At 48.1% G+C, this 17098-nt stretch overlaps 1 protein-coding gene across 8 annotated transcripts in view; it reads right to left on the bottom strand.

The window, feature by feature from the left end:
• PPP2R5C (protein phosphatase 2 regulatory subunit B'gamma) overlaps positions 1-17098 on the bottom strand; it is a 121149-nt gene that overhangs the window by 31521 nt on the left and 72530 nt on the right. For all 8 annotated transcript variants that reach the window (XM_059373995.1, XM_059373996.1, XM_059373997.1 and 5 more), the window contains 2 exons: positions 16674-16873; positions 204-314 (listed from right to left, as the gene is read on the bottom strand). In XM_059373995.1, the coding sequence (XP_059229978.1) occupies positions 204-314; positions 16674-16873 (311 nt within the window). The remainder of the gene's footprint in view (positions 1-203; positions 315-16673; positions 16874-17098) is intronic.

Raw genomic sequence — 17098 nt, 5'->3', positions numbered from 1 at the left:
AGGGGTCCAAACAAACCAACCATTTGATTCTCACTTCCGCTAAAATACCTTTCTTAGATGCACAGGTTTGCAAAGTCAGAGGTCCACTTGCAATAAGCTGGAGTGAGGCCCTAGAAGCCAGCACATTTGCTTTAGAGAAAAACCCGCGAATATACACATTTAATTCATGCCCCTGTTTCTGGGGCATTCTCAGAGTTCAGTACCTGTAGATGAGGCCAAGCTGCTTCTAACGTGGGCTCGTCTTCCTCGGGGTCAAATTCTGCTCCCGTAGGATTGGAGGAAGGTGGTAATGTTCGAAACATGTTAACTGCAAACTAAAACCCACACATTCTTGAGTCATAACCAGGACATTCAAGGTATTTACAGAAAACATTAAAAAGACATTTATAAGAAACATTAAAAAAATTTACAGAAAACACTTTAATTGTAATGATAGCTGCTTCCAGCAGTTATCTGGCTCATCCTTATTCTTTTTTTTTTTTTTTTTTAAGATTTTATTTATTTATTTGACAGAGAGAGATCACAAATAGGCAGAGAGACAGACAGAGAGAGAGATGAGGAGAAGCAGGCTCCCTGCTGAGCAGAGAGCCCTATGCGGGACTCGATCCCAGGCCCCTGGGATCATGACCTGAGCCGAAGGCAGAGGCTTAACCCACTGAGCCCCCCAGGCGCCCCATGGCTCATCCTTATTCTTAAGATTACGAAAGCAGCGAGCATCCCCAGTGAGACCTGGGGTCAGGAGCGCAGCAGGAAACGTGGCCCACGGACGGCCGGCCACCGAGACTCCTGCTCAACTCTGAGCTGCCAGATTCACAGACAACTAGCACCAGCCAGTGCCAGCCGGCTGTGGGGAGCCCTCGGTCTCTTCCGTGTGTCAGTGCCAAGCGAGGAGGCTGGTGTAGTGCTGGGAAGAAAAGAATGAGATCATGGAGGAAACAGCAGAGACCGAAGGACTTGACCGCCTGCCCCGGAGGTACCGGCGATCGGCGCCAAGAGACCAGACCCACCAACCGTGCCTGGGGCTGGACGGTTGCGGTCTTCGTCTATCTGGACTCAGGAAGAAATGACTTAGAAGAGATTTCTCTGGAGTGTGAGTGACCCCCTCGTACAACTTGCTGCCCATTTTTCTTTATATTGTCCTTCACTGCGGATGCCCGACCCGTGTGTTGTTATGGCTCTGTCTATTTCAAACTTCATAAAAGTCAGGGTTTTACAGGTGTTTCTACATAAAATCTAGAATTCTCAGGAGCACAGGTACACTTGAATGCCCATTAATCTGTAAGTAACGCACAACATGTACTGATAAATTTGTGATATGTTTAATTTTTCCATATCATCAATTTGTAACTACTTTTGTAGGAAATTTAAATATGGTTAGTTCCCTCTCAGAGGCTCTGAACCACTGTATGTGGGCCGCAAGACTGGGCTCGAGCGACAGGCGCTCACACGACCACAGCAAGGCCTCTGTCCCCCCACTCCCCACAGCACAGCATCTAAACACCTGCCACACAAGGTGAGACTCAGCTCCGTGACACTGTGAAGGGAGGATCTGTGGATGGTCCTGGGCAGACCTGATGCAAGGGTGTCCAGTCTCATGGAGACAGAGCTAAAGCTCAAGGCCAACAGTTGTGTTTCTTTTCTCATCTTTACTATTATTGACACTGAACTCCGGGCCCTACCATTGTGTTCTGTGAAGGAACATGCCCCCACTTCAAGCCATCAGCTATGGGAAGCCCTGAGCCCCAAACATTTGTCGTCCGTGCCGTCTGAGAGGAGGAGCGGCGGCAGGGCATCACGGCAACGGGGCTGAGATAACACAGGAATGGAAGGAACAAAAGATGGCTGGAAATCCAGACAAGCAAAAAAAAAAAACAAAAAACCTTTAGTAAAAATAAAATACCCCTAAAACCTAAGCAGAAAGTGGTCTGGAACCTGTGAACCTGTGAACAGGGTCCTGGAGGAGGCCCCCACGTAACAGGTGACTAACAGACCAAGGCTGTGACAGGTGCTGGCAGGTGCATGGGGCACATCCTGTCACTGGTGCCCGGGGAAGGACTCTCCTGGCACTCTGATCCCCAAGCCCACAGAAGAGAACAAGTAGACAGCAAGAGCTCCCACACCCCGGAAAGGCCATACTTGCCCGCCCCCCTCTCCACACCACCCCCCGGCTTGCTGAGGGGCAGCAGATGAGCCGTGTCACCAGGAGCCTTTGCCCCTTCCTTCCTGGGCTAGGAAAGTGTGGAGAGTGGAGTCAGATGTAGTCTGAGGCCCGTATGGGTGTGCGGCATTCATGAGCCAGGTTTTCTTTCTACTCCTTCAAAGGCAGAGACAGCAGGTGCCTTGAAAAGGGTGTCGCAGAGGAGAGCCATGTGCCCAGCGCAGGAGGACAGAGCCCACATGGTGTCCCTGGGTGGAGGAGGTGCTCCAGACACACGCTAGGCCTGCCTCTCCTGGATACACTCACGTCAGCCTGTGTCAGTCCCACTCAGGAAGGGAGCATGCACACGGGTGGGGGGGGGCTGCCCTCCTGCTCTGCTTGGGGCCAGGAGGTGCCCCCATAGTTCCTCACTGGCCAGGCTGCCCATGAGGACTGAAGAGTGACAGCAGGCGGGGCAGCTGTCCCCAGAGAGACTAACTGGGGGCAGGAAAGCGAGATGGGACAGATCACGGCTTACTATTGGACACAAATGCGAGCGGCACCCGTGGAGGTATCTGTAGCTATGGTCGACATCTCAGTCAGCCTACCTGCAGCTCGAGAGACGACCCCTGAGGACGTGGGTGGGCTGTAGCCACTTAGCTGGCAAGTCTGAAGAACAGAACCGTGGTTTTCCCAGAGGAAGACAAAACCCTCCCTGTGGAGGCGGCCTTGGCTCCTGCCCGAAGGCTCCTGGGAAAGGATCTCCCGGGCTGTCTCTGTCTCTCGCTGGTTGCTTCTCTGGTCGGACTCTGACCGACACACCTGCTCGGTTAAGATTCCTAGGAAGCTGGTTACCGCCTACCAGTGGCAAAGCTAATGACCCCTGTGTCAAGTTGAAGCCCGTGCGGGGTGTCCGGTCACCTACAGCCCGGACCCCAGAGGTGGGGTTGGGAGTCTGTGGGGCTGGCAGACCACCAGGCTTTTACAGCCCAAATCCTCTTTTCAGTGTCCCCAAAGGCGACCAGCCCAGACCCAGGTTTTCCTGCCGGCTGACTAACTGCCGCGAAGTTGCTTCTTCCCCAAGACACAGCCTTCCCACCACGGCCGGAGCAGGAGTTCGAGGCTCGGCCGCAGAAAAGGCTGTGCCGACCCCCAACATGGGAAAGACAAGGACGTCAGGCACGGGACAGGCCGCCTCAAGTGGTCCTTGTGTCTCAGGGATTCTGAGCACAAACGCTGCGGGGTCCAGGGAGCCGAGGGGTCCAGCTACGCGGAGTCCAGGCTGGACACCACGGGGGGCTGGTGTCCGTCCTCCTCACGCGCGGAAGTGGAAGGAATCCGGTTTGTTCTGGGGGCCAGACGGGGACCCGACGGATTCATTTTAACCGCTCAGCTCACACGGAGTGACAGTGTCCCCAGGGCTGTGGTCGCAGCTGGGGGGGTCAGGCCGCACGAACAGGACAGGAGGGCCCGAGGCCGGGGGGGGGGCAGGCTTCTGGCCGTCCTCGACCAGAGCCAGGGACTGTGCCCCGAAAATCCTGCCCACGCTCGGGTTTTCTCACGTGTACACAGGGCACGAGCCTCCTCTCTGCCCTGGGCCCGGGGGGAGCGGGCCAGGGCGCGCACGCGTGGTGGCCGTGCTCGTGGGCGCGCGCACGTAGGGGACGCGCACGTAGGGCACGCGCACGGCGGCCGGTGGGGCGCGCACGGGCTCTGCGTATTCGGCAGCACCTGCTTTCACCGCGGCCTCGACGCCCTGCCTTCCTGGCGCAAACCAGCTGCAGAGTCTCCGGCCCACGCTGCTGCGCCTACTCGGTCAGGTGCGAGCAGCGCTGCGGGACACCCTGCGGCGCGGCGGCCTCACGAAGCCTTTCGGTACCTGGGACAGTGGCCAGCGGCGGGCGAGCGCAGGCCGCGCGGGCGCCGATGTAAGCGCAGCGCCGCGGACAGAGGGAACAGCCAGAGCCGAGGACGACGTAAGTGCTAAGTGCGGCGGCCGGGTGGGCGGGGGCGGCCGGGTTGGGGGGGGGTGGCCAGAGACGAGGACCACCCCGGTAAGCCACTTTCCCGGACAACGGGTCGGCGAGGCTGGATACTCAGTTCCTCGTCTAAACCACACGGGTTCCTCCACCCCTGCACGTACTCTACTGTATTCGCACAACTATGTGTAGAGGTGAGGCCGCTGAGGCCGGGTCTCAGCTCCTCCGGAGCTCATCCTCCCACAGTCCGAAACACTAGGTTCTGAGAGTCCTGAAATGCATCGTGGGGGTGGGTAGGGTGCGGGGAAGTGGGGAGGGAGCCCATCGACATTATATTTTTGATAGAAAACTGTATTTGTAAAAGTCACAGTGTATCTGGAAAAAACAGCAGAAACCATACAACAGACCAGCTCAGCTGCGCTAGGATACAGAAACCAGAAATACAATTACAAGACAAACAGCACACCCTCTCCGCTAACAGCAACGTGATTAGGGAACAGAATGAACAGGAGCAGCCCAGGAACACAGTTCCAGAAGTGACCAGGGCCTGGGAACTCAATGCCCAGTTACAAGGCCCCAGTGGAGAGAGCATAAAAACCCTAATAAAGGGCACATTAGAATATCTGAATGGAAGAGACAGCGAGAGGGAACAGTAGCAGGGACAGTGGGACAGGGAGAAGCAGGCTTCCTGCCGAGCAGAGAGCCCGATGCAGGGCTCGATCTTAGGACTTTAGGATCATGACCTGAGCCAAAGGCAGATGCTTAATGACTGAGCCACCCAGGCGCCCCCCTAGTGGCAATCTTAAGAGAAAATCTAGGCCTTTCCTCATTTGTGAGGTTAGTTCAAGCCTGCTTTCAATGCTAGAGTCCAGGTGTCGCCCCGGGGACTGCATACGCACACAGCAGGACAACAGACTTAAACTCAACAACACCAATACTCACATTGAAAGTAAGTAGTTTGCACACCCAACCAACCAACCAACCACTAGACACTGTCTGACTTAATAGAAAAATAACACTCAACTCCATGCTGTCTGCAACAAGCTCTCTTTAAACACAAGGAAACAAATTGATCAAAAGTAAAGGAAGGAAAAAGACATATCAGGTTCACATTAGTAAGGAGAGAGCTGAAATGTCTGTATCAATCAGACAGAGTAGGTTTTGGAGCAAATAAGATTACCAGGGATAAAGAGGGCCACTCTGTAATGATAAAGGAGTCAACTAATAAACACTAATATCTACTCTCTGAATAACATGATGTAAAACTTGACAGAACTGCCAGAAAAAAGAGGCAATAAACAATTAGAAAACAGAATATAAAGAGCCCTAATTACAATAGCACCAAAAGATGAAATATTTTACGAGCCTGAAAAAATACACGTAAGATCCGAATGCTGAAAGCCACAGAACGAATAATGCCAAAATGAAGACATACTATGTTCATGGACTAAAAGGTTCAACACTGCTAAGGTATCCACTCTCCCCAAATCTACATAGTAATGCAATCCCAATCAAACCCCCTGAAGGAGATTTTGTAAGTAACAAACCAATTCTAAAATTTATATGGAAAGGTACAAAAGCTAGATAGTCTAAGAACTTTAAGAAAGTAAAAACAAGATCAAAGCATTCACCCTACTTGACCCCAGAATTTATGAAGTGATGGTAATGAAGACCATATGGTACTGGGAGCAGATTCCTAATTAATGGAATAGAACAGAGTCCAGAAACAGACTCACAAATATGGTCAAATAACTTCTGACAAAGGTGCAAAAGCACTTCAAAGAATGATCAGTTTTCTCAACAAACGGAATACTTGGACATCCACATGCCAAAAAAAAAAAATGAACCTCAGCCAAAATGAATCACAGATGTGAGATGTAAAACTATAAAACCATAAAACTTTTAGGAAAAAAATCTTTTTTAAGCTCAGGTCAGGCAAAGACTTCTCAATATGAAACCGAAAAAAGCAGGGTCCATAAAAACAAATCACAAGTTAGACTTCACCTGATCTAAAACTCTGTAAAAGACATTCTCAGAATAAGTCCATCAGAGAAAGACAATTATCATAGGATATCTGATGTGAGGAATTTGAGTGGGAGGGTGGGGGGCCGTGGGGGTGGGAAAAATGAAACAAGATGGGACTGGGGAGGGAGACAAACCATAAGAGACTCTTAATCCCAGGAAACAGACTGAGGGTTGCTGGGCGGTAGGAGGGATGGGGTGGCTGGGTGATGGACATTGGGGGGAGTATGTGCTATGATGAGTGCTGTGAAATGTGTAAATAAGACTGATGATTTACAGACCCGAACCCCTGGGGCAAATAATACATTATATGTCAATAATTAAAAAAAAAAAAAAAAGACCCTCTCAAAATAAAAAGACAAGCCAGATGGGGAGAAAACATTTACAAATCACCTAACTGGCAAAGTTTTGTATCTAGAACATGTAAAGAAGTCTCAAGCTCAATAATAAGAAAACAAAAAACCCAATGAAAACATTGGCAAGTGATTTGAATAGACATGCCACCAAGGAAGACCTACAAATGACAACCACAGGAAAAAGTGCTCAGCATCATTAGTCATTAGGGAAATGCAAATCAGAACCAAAACGAGAGGGGCACCTGGCTGGCTCAGTCAGTGGAACATGAGACTCTTGATCCCAGGGTTGTGGGTTTGAGCCCTATGCTGGGTATAGAGATTAGTTAAAAATAAAACCATTTATTATTTTTAAAAACATTTTTTAAAAAAGATTTTATTTATTTATTTGACAGGCAGAGATCACAAGTACGCAGAGAGGCAGGCAGAGAGAGAGGAGGAAGCAGGCTCCCCGCTGAGCAGAGAGCCCGATGCGGGGCTCGATTCCAGGACCCTTCAATCATGACCTGAGCTGAAGGCAGAGGCCTTAACCCACTGAGCCACCCAGGAGCCCCCCAAATAAAATCATTAAAAAAAAAAAAAGATTTATTTATTTGGGTGGGGGAGAGAAAGAGAGAGAGAAGAGGGGGCAGGGGCAGAGGGAGAGGGAAAGAGAGTCTGAAGCAGACTCCATTCGGAGCACAGAGTCCAAAGCTGGGCTTGATCTCACGACCTGAGCCGAAACCAAGAGTTGGATGCTCAACTGACTATGCCACCCGGGCACCCCCAAAACAAAATCCTTAAAAGAAAAAATTCCAAGCTGAGATAAAGGAGCTGACGACCCTAAATGCTGACAACGGTGCGTCACAGCCTGCTGGAGGGTGCAGACAGCACACAGCTGCTTCGGAAAGCAGTTCGGAGAGTTAAACATAAAAGACGTGACCCACGAGTTCTGCCTTCCCCAGGCAAATGAAAACCTTTGTTCCAAACTTTGTTCCAAAACCTTGTTCCAAACTTGTACACGAAGATTTACAGCAGTTTTACTGCCCCAGATGGGAGCCTACCTTCAGCAGGGGATGGGCAAACTGGGGTACATCAACCTAGTGAGGCACTACTGGATGGTTCCAAGGGATAGGCTGCTGGTGGATCTCAAACCCACCATGCACAATGAAGGAAGCCGGACCCCAAAGGCTGCATGTCACGTGAGCCCATCTACATGACCCTCTGGAGAAGGCAACGTGATAGACTGGGACAGATCCGTGGTGGCCGGGGACGACGGGGAGGAGGAGAAGCCTTGACTACAAGGGGGGAGCAAAAGTAGCTTTTTTGGAGAGGGACAGAACTGTTCTCTATTTTTGATTATGGTGATGATTGTATGATTATACATATTTACCAAATCTCAGAGAACTCTGCTGTATGTAAACTAAGAATTTAATTTTATTTTTTTAAAAGATTTTATTTATTTACTTATTTGTCAGAGAGAGGGAGTGCAAGAGGGGGAAGCAGCAGCCAGAGGGAGAAGCAGGCTCCTGGTTGAACAAGGAGCCCGATGTGGGACTCAATCCCGGGACTCTGGGATCATGACCTGAGCCGAAGGCAGATGGCCGACTGACTGAGCCACCCCGGCGTCTAGTCTCACAAATTAAGAATTAACTTTAAAACATCCTATGGAAGGGTAATTCTTGGCTGTAAGTTCAGTTCATAATGCCCTTTGTGTCTCAGTGATTTCTCCACTGTGCCCCTAGATGAAAGACAGACCCTTCCACTTGGGAGCTTTAAAAATGCGCAGGTTTTGCTGAGGTGTAACTGACCTACCGTGACTGTGTTTTGAGTGTGGGTGCTAAGTGTAGGGTCTGATACATGTATGATGGGCATATGTCTGTGAAACCATCGCACAAGCAGGATAATGAACATATTCATTGCCACCCCCTCAAAGTTCTTAGAAGCCTTTTGAAGAAATAATACAAATAATACATCAGTTGGCTACAAGGGGGGATGGGTACAGGCAGGACTGGGGAGCCGGGGAGGAAGGAGAAGAATTAACTTTCACTTCCTATGCTTTTGTATTTATCTCACTTACTGAAAACAAACATGCCTTTCTTCTATAATTTAAAAACATCCAACAAAACAAAGGGAAGTTCTCCCAAAATAATTGGAACAAATCTCCAAGAAATGACTTACTGATATATAAAGTAGAAAAATCATTCTCTGGGTTTCAAAAAGCACCATATGTTTTCATCTCTTTCTAGCTCTCTGCTGATGTGCGTCTCTAACCCACATGTCTGTGACTTTGGCTAAACGAAAACAACGAAAACACACAAGGGGAATGCATGATTTAAATCCTCAGTGGAGAGAAATCTGTACACCACTTAAAGTCTCACTGGTTAATACACTATCTCCTTTATTCACAACATGTTTTCCTCTCCCATTTCCAAAATATCTTCACCCTTACAGCAAGCAGTGCTTCCCAGAACACACTGTAAATATCAGATGTAAAAATAGACAAAGGAGAGCGTCCGACGTCAACTCTGAAGTGAGCCCAAGACAATCACTCTGGGCCGTGGGCCGGACACCTCTCCCAAGGACCCCAGAATCACTGCTCTGCCCTTAACAGAAAACGCTGACTTGAACCCTAAGCATAAAAGAACAAACCTGTAAGGCACTATCCGGTCACTTACAAGCAGTACAGGTAAAAACAATGGGGCGGATCTGTCTTCCCTGGAATCCCAACATGCGTCCTGGCAGACCAGCACGACTGTTCACTGTATGTACAAGGCTCCGTGGGGGGGCCGTTTGAAGAAAACCTATTTACTGGTTTTTGATGATAATGTGGTACATGATCCTTATGAAAAGTAAAAATCACAAGAAATATGGTAAAATGGAAAAATCTGCATAAGCCACAGCATCCCAAAGCGGCTGCTGTTAACAGCTCACACTGTATTCCTCTGGAATATACGTTGTCTCCTGGGTGAGGGTGGGTGACGGGGTCAGGGATGATACTGTGTCTCATTCTCAGCTGTCCCCCGAACCCCGGATGCGGGCAGTTCCAGAGCCGTCCATCTGATGCAAACAAAGTGCCTGGAGCCTCCCAGCTCCTCCTGCCTCTGATCTAACCAATTCCTTCTCTGATCCTCAGCGGGCATCACTACTACGCCTCGTTTTAATGTTTTTGTCTCTGCAGGAAGCTCCACACTGAATGGGCATCTACTGAGCTCACGGAAAGCACTGGCCAAACTTAGAAGAAGAAACGGGAAAGCAAAACCAGTCTATCCCTCCTGGGGATCTGCAGCCTAGGGAGGTCAGAGCTGCCAGTGGCTTCAGTGGGCAGTGCAGGAAGGCTGCTCGGAAGCGATTCTGAAACGTCTGCTGTGCTGAAGAACGACCTGGGGAACACGTGGGCACAGGGCTGGCAAGCAGCATTTCTGACAGGCACCCAGGGGGTGCCCATGCCGCAGCCTCTGAGCGGGGCTCTTCTGGAGAAGTGGTTCTCAAACTCGGGTCTTGGGACCCTTTGAAACTCCTAAAAATTACTGAGGACCCCAAAGAGCTTTTGCTTACGAGTCATTTCTGTTGATGTTGACTGTCTTAGAAATTAACTGGGAAACCCACCCCCATGAATCTATTAAAAAATAACAAGCCCACTGTCTCAATATAAATATATATTTATAGATATAAATATATATTATATATAAATAGAAAATGATTTTCAAAACAATTAGTAATTTCATTTTCTTTTTTTTTTTTTTTAAAGATTTTATTTATTTATTTGACAGCGAGAGACAGTGAGAGGCATGGGAGAGGGAGACTGAGCCACCCAGGCGACCCGTGTCAGTTATTTCGCAAGATCTCCTATCACATAGGATACAGGTGACTCTCCTGAACAACTCATGGGTTAGAGGGGTTGACCCCCTGCACCGGTCTTCTGGCTCCCCCAAAAACTTAATTACTAATTAAGCCAATTGTTGACTGGAAGCCTTACTGATAACATAAATATTGATTAACACATATTTTGTGTGCTATATGTAGAATATACTATACTCTTGAAATAAGGTAATCTGGAGAAAAGAAAATGCTAAGAAAATCTTGAGAAAATACATTCATGGTACAGTATTGTGTGTACGTGTATATACACATACATATAAAATCTGGGGCGCCTGGGTGGCTCAGTCAGTTAAGCGTCTGCCTTTGGCTCTGGTCATGATTCCAGGGTCCTGGGATCAAGCCCCGCATCAGGCTGGACCTTCTTGGTTCAAACCTGTGTGGTTCAGAGGTCAACTGCACTTCCTAAAACAAATAAAAATTTAGGGAGAAGAGTGGCATTTTTTCCATTTTTGCTAATCTCTTTACTATCTGGCTTAATAGAAAAGAGCCGATTCCCATGTCTGCTTCTACATTCTGAGTGCTGGTTTGGTTCAAATACAGGAGGAAAACAATGTACTGTATGGTGACTAACACAACATAATTAAAAAAAAAAAAGAATGACAGAAAAGAGAAGAAAAAATGTCTTTTAGAGTTTGTAGTTGGAAAAGGGAGGAGTAATCAACAGCCCGTTTGGATAACATGGGCTTCTATGGTACTACATCCAAACTTGATCAACGGTGGTCTTTCTTATCAAGGAGGGGTCTCTGTGTCAAGATCCAATGGGGTGTCTTGCATTCTGAATGGCTCTCGGGCCCACAAATGATTATGGAACATTATTTATTGTGCATTTGGAAAACACTGGTTCCCTGGATTATGCAGACTCCTGGTGGGGCCTCATTTCGCCTGTTGGGTTCCTACCACCACTGACCTCAGCAGGAGAGCCTGGCCCTGGGAAGCTGATGGACACAAGTTCCAAAATTCAAATTTCCAAAATTCAAATTTTCACCCCAAAACTCAAACTCTGTCATGGACAACAAACACTGTCAGCTATTTCCCTTTAAGTGATCTTCTCTTTTTATTTTCGAGAAGATGCTCGCTAACATTCCTCTGAATAACTGGTCTGGCTTCGAGTGACGTCACGTCAACACAGTGTCTGTGGGAACAGTGGTTTTGCTACCAGCGTGTTGACTCTGAGAAAAATGCCAATGCCTGAAAAACAGATTAACTAGAGAATTGAATTGAAAAAACCAAACAGATGGCTGATTATATTTAAAAAATGACTGAAATGAAGAGATAATGGAGTTTATGTGATTCAGGCCTACAAGTCCCCATGCCTGGAGCTCCCCCGTGGCTACTGCTCCTTTTCATCCTTGTCTATCAGAAGTTTTTTTTTGTTTTTTTTTTTTTAATTTGAAAATAAATTGGGGGGGGGGCCTGGGTGACTGGGTTAAACGTCTGCCTTTGGTTCAGGTCATGATCTCAGGGTCCTGGGATCAAGCCCCGAATCGGGCTCCCTGCTTGGTGGGAAGCCTGCTTCTCCTTCTCCCACTTCCCCTGCTAGTGCTCCCTCTCTCCCATCAAATAAATAAACACACACAGTGAAAACAGGGCCTGGCAGCCCCACTCCGGGTGAATACTCAAGAGACGTGCCCAAGGCAGCTTGGACACCAATGCTCACAGCGGCGTTACAACTGCCATGGAGTGGAAATGACCCAGATGCCCACCCACAGATGAATGGGTCCATCGAAACGTGGTACATGTCCATGCACGGAAATACTGCAGAGCAACAGAGAGAAGCAGTGACACAGGCTACGATCTGGATGAACCTTGGAAGCCTTACGCTAAGTGCAGGAAGACCACATACCCCAGAATTCTAGTTATACGGTACGTCCGGTGAGACACATCTATAGAGATGGGCAGTAGGTGAGTGGTTGCCAGAGGCTGGGGGTGACAGGTTAGGGAGCAACGGCAGTGACTATTCTTGGGTATGGGTCTTTTTAGGGGGTGAACGTGTTCTAAAAAAATGAGATGTGGGGGCGCCTGGGTGGCTCAGTGGGTTAAGGCCTCTGCTTTTGGCTCAGGTCATGATCCCAGGGTCCTGATATCGAGCCCCACATCAGGCCTGCTTGTGATCTCTCTCTCTTTTAAGTAAATAAATAAAATCTTTAAAATCTTAAAAAAAAATGAGATGTGATGATGGCTGCACATTCTGTAAATATACTAAAAATCATGGGCTTGTATATTATTATTATTTTTTAAGATTTTATTTATTTATTTGACAGACAGAGATCACAAGCAGGCAGAGAAGCAGGCAGAGAGAGGGGGAAGCAGGCTCCTCACTGACCAGAAAGCCCGATGGGGGGCTCGATCCCAGAACCCCGGGATCATGACCTGAGCCGAAGGCAGAGGCTTAACCCACAGAGCCACCCAGGCGCCCCTATTATTATTATTTTTAAGATTTTATTTATTTATTTGACAGAGATCAAAAGTAGGCAAAGAGGCAGGCAGAGAGAGAGAGAGGAGGAAGCAGGCTCCCTGCTGAGCAGACAGCCCGATGTGGGGTTTGATCCCAGGATGCTGGGATCATGACCTGAGCTGAAGGCAGAGGCTTTAACCCACTGAGCCACCCAGGTGCCCCTATTATTATTTTTAAAAGATTTTATTTATTTATTTGAGAGAGAGAAGATGAGAGGGGAGAAGGTCAGAGGGAGAAGCAGACTCCCCACGGAGCTGGGAGCCCCATGCGGGACTTGATTCCCCGACTCTCGGATCATGACAGTTGCTTAACCAACTGCGCCACCCCTGGCGACCGACTCTACAAGATCTTTAACATCACTAAAAATATCAGAGAAACAAACAAGCAAATCAATGCATGTGTATTTTTGCTGGTACCCCAACAGCTGATTCTGCACACTCTTCCGATTAAAAATGGGATCTGCTCTTTTCGTTTAACTTGGGTCAACTTGGCCGCTGACTTACAAGCGGACCTCACATTCTGACCATCATTCTTCCAGTGTTTGCCATATTGCAGTGCTCAGATGTGGGCCCTCCAGAGTCTTGGATCCCGGAACGCAGCCACTGTCCTGTCTGAGCATCCACCACTACGCTGCTGCCGAAGCCACCACAAACCGTGTTCTGCGAAACATCGTGAGGTGAGCGGGACCCAGACAACGGTTAAGATCTGAATTCTACAGAAAGAAATGTTCTATGGTTGAACTTCCCTGCCCTCAGCTAAGAGTGAAAACCTCTGTGGGACAGAGAGTGAAAGTGAGCCAGAGCGAGGAAGAGCAGCGTTGCTGGTAACTGGGCTGGGGTGACGGCGCAGACAGAGACAAGTGCAAAGTTCACAGGAAGTACTGCTCCTCCGAACTCACAGAGCAGCTGTAAAATACCAAAAAGACACCATCTTTCCGTTACTACTGCTTTCTTTTCAATGGCCCCAGACCCACTTTGCTATGTACATCGATTACGGTTTTCATCTCTTACATCTAATTCATCCATTACTTCCAACTGCTCAGTGCCCCCGCCACTACATATATCGGGGTGCACCCACATCCCCGTCCCGCACACATTCCAGCTTCACTCCTTGGATCCCACCTGTGCGCCCCGCCTCTCCACCATCGCTTTCCGGACCGTGTATTTGAAATGGGTGAATTGCATGGTACCTGAGTTCTCTCTCAGGACATTTTAAAAGATTTTATTCATTTATTTGACAGAGAGAGACACAGAGAGCAGGGGGAGTGGGAGACGGAGAAGCAGGCTTCCTGCCAAGGAGGGAGCCTGATGCGGGGCTCAATCCCAGGACCCTGGGATCATGACCTGAGCTGAAGGCAGACGCTTAATGACTGAGCCACCCAGGCACCCCATGGGCATTTGTTAAAAAGAAAAAAACCATAGGACAGTCCAGTCTGACAGGCAACATATTTAAAAGAAGTAGCAGAAGGAGTATAACATCTATAGAACTTCGGATTCTCCCAAGTAAGTGGAAATGCGTGTCTTTAAAAATGCCCTGATAACACGCACACCAACCATGCAATGCTCATGGGAGCTGGCTAAGTGCTGCCTCAGGGGTTAGCAAAGTGGGGGCATCTGGAGGGAACCGCAAAGGGGTCCCCATCTCTTCAACCTGCTGCACCGGGTCCAGGCACTGCTTGGGGTGAAGGCCTTCTACAGGCCACTCGAGTTCTGCACCTACAATCTCCCTCTCCCAGGGCCAGAAACCACTGCCATCATCCCCACTATACTCTTTCTTCTTTTTGCCTGTCCCTGTGAAAAGGAAAGCTCTAGGAGGGCAGAAGTACCATCCACTACTCTTATTTCCTCCCCTAACAAAGTTCTTGGCCCACAGCGGACGCTCACTCAATGAGGGTCTCTAAGTGTTTTAGGGGATCCTGTGCAACAATCCAAAGACCAACGTGAATTTTGGGGGAGGGGACAAAGTGAAGACAGCAGGAAGAGAACCCAGTTAGGACACAACTGTAACAGGGAGAAAGTTAACGATTATCTAACCTAAAAAAAAGTTCCAGGGCTTTTAGCATCCTGAGGAGTTTAGGTAACGTGCGCCTGCTGTGTCAACTCGAGGGCAGTGATCCGAGCAGCAGGGCGGGCCCCGGTGCAGGGCTGGCCTCTGACCCAAACCAGGCCAACCATGGCCTCATGCTCTGCAGACTCTTCCCTCCTTAACAATGGAAATACCTTCCAATCAAGTGATATAATACATAACAAACTGATGTGCTTATAAATTAAAACATATTCATAAATGGGTTTAATTTAAAGATAAAATAAATTTAATATATAATAAAGAAGCATTGAAAATAAGAGGGGAGGGGTGCCTGGGTGGCTCAGTTGTTAAGCGTCTGCCTTTGGCTCAAGTCATGATCCCAGGGTCCTGGGATCGAGCCCCAGTCAGGCTCCCTTTCCTCTCCCTCCCTCTGTCCCCGCACCTCATGCTCTCTCTCAAATAAGTAAATAAAATCTTTAAAAAAAAGGGGGGGGGGGGGGGAGGGAATATATGACTCAAGGAGCAGTGATTTTTCAATCACTTTACAAGAAAATAAAGTTACATCCCTCCTCTGCACCATAAAAGAAAACAAAATTCCAGGAGGGTTATAAAATGTATTGTGAATGATAAAATTATGAAGGAGTTAGAAGTATTAGATTGTTCTTTGAGATTCTGGCATTTGGGAGGCCTTCCAAAGTAAATAAGAGCTGAAATTAAGCAGTGAAAAAAGAGAGTCTCCCATTTTTCTTAGTCTGAACGGGAAAAGCGCAGGACACTCATCACGTGGTCTGGGGAGGGGACCCACGTGGCCCTTGCGGCCTCGGCCTGGCCACACATCGGTAAATTCTCAACTCTGAGTTAACAACAAATTAAAATAATCAAGTTGATCTGAACTTCTGACACAACAGACTGTGAAAACTACAAAAAGGTACATTACTTTCAAATTCTTTACCCAAAGCAACATATGAAAGTGAGAAATAAACGTATTTCGGGTCATGAGACTAGTCAATTCTGAAACATATAGCTGAGGGGGAAAAAATCTGCAACTTAAGGAGTTCAATGAAAATCAGGATATAAAATTTTATATTAAGTAGCAAGGACTCCCCTTATAACCAGGGAGTTCTCATTTCAAAGGTGGAAAAAACACCAACAATTCCCAAAACACTCCACAGAAAATGAATTCAGGGTCCAACAGTATGAGCTCCAAATGGGATCCTGCAGCGGGTCTAGAGACAGGCTGCCGAGGAGGAGCCGGCAGAGGACTGAGCTTCGGAGCTGAATGAAACCCACCATGAACCAAGCACAGAATGACAGAGGCCGTCAGCCAATCAGGGCGGCCTGTCCTGACACTGGCATTGATTGGAGGCCGCTGGCTAGTTAGGGCGGCCTGTCCCGATACTGGCATTGACAGTGGAGGCCACCAGGCAGTCAGGGCGGCCTGTCCCAACACAAGCTTGGTCCCATCACTATTTTAACTCTGCCCCATCATTCCAATTTTCCTGCACATGTACAGGCAATGTATGTTTACTTTTAAACTATAATCGGCACCATTACATTAAAGAGGGTGTGAAAATAACTGGGAATTCCAAGGTACCTAACCCTGGGTGTTCAGGGAGTTAAAGGAGTTAACACACACAGGGCGCTCGGACTGGACCCTGAAGGTACCGGTTTCTCTCACTGTCACCACTCGGACACCGGACACATTCCAAAGATTGTCATTCTTCCAGTACGAACACACGAGGACTGTTTTGAGGGGGGAGTTGTATTAGGCCCCACCAGCTCAGCTGACGCGAAGGATACCAGGGCCCTGGTGGTGAGTCAGGGCTGGGACAATCACTTACCATATGGACTACTTCTGGGTAAATGGGCTCTGTGATCACATTCCGGTTATGGGTGATATATTCTACCATTTCACTTAAAGCAGCTCGTTTTACTTCCTTCCACTTCAGGTCGCTGAGTGGATCGGAGACGAAGTCGAAGAGGACACAACACTGACGTAACTTCTGGATAAAAAGCTTCTCTTGATCGGCAGGAGGAACATCTGAAAAGCAGAAAGCAAAGGATATTGATCGCAAAGATGCTTAACCCCAAATTACTGTGAAACCCTTTTAAGCCTTCTACTATTTTTATTTTGAATTAATAGATTCAAGATGAGAGACAGGGTAGGGACGGAGAGAGGTCAAACATTCCCCAAACAGAAAAACAAAAGCAGCTCGTCACTGCTCAGCTCATATGCGTCTTAGTATATAATTTTTATACTATTTAC

This window comes from Mustela nigripes, chromosome 13 (assembly GCF_022355385.1).
Source record: "Mustela nigripes isolate SB6536 chromosome 13, MUSNIG.SB6536, whole genome shotgun sequence".
Taxonomy (NCBI): Eukaryota; Metazoa; Chordata; class Mammalia; order Carnivora; family Mustelidae; genus Mustela; species Mustela nigripes.
This window is presented reverse-complemented; position numbering and strand designations above follow the sequence as displayed.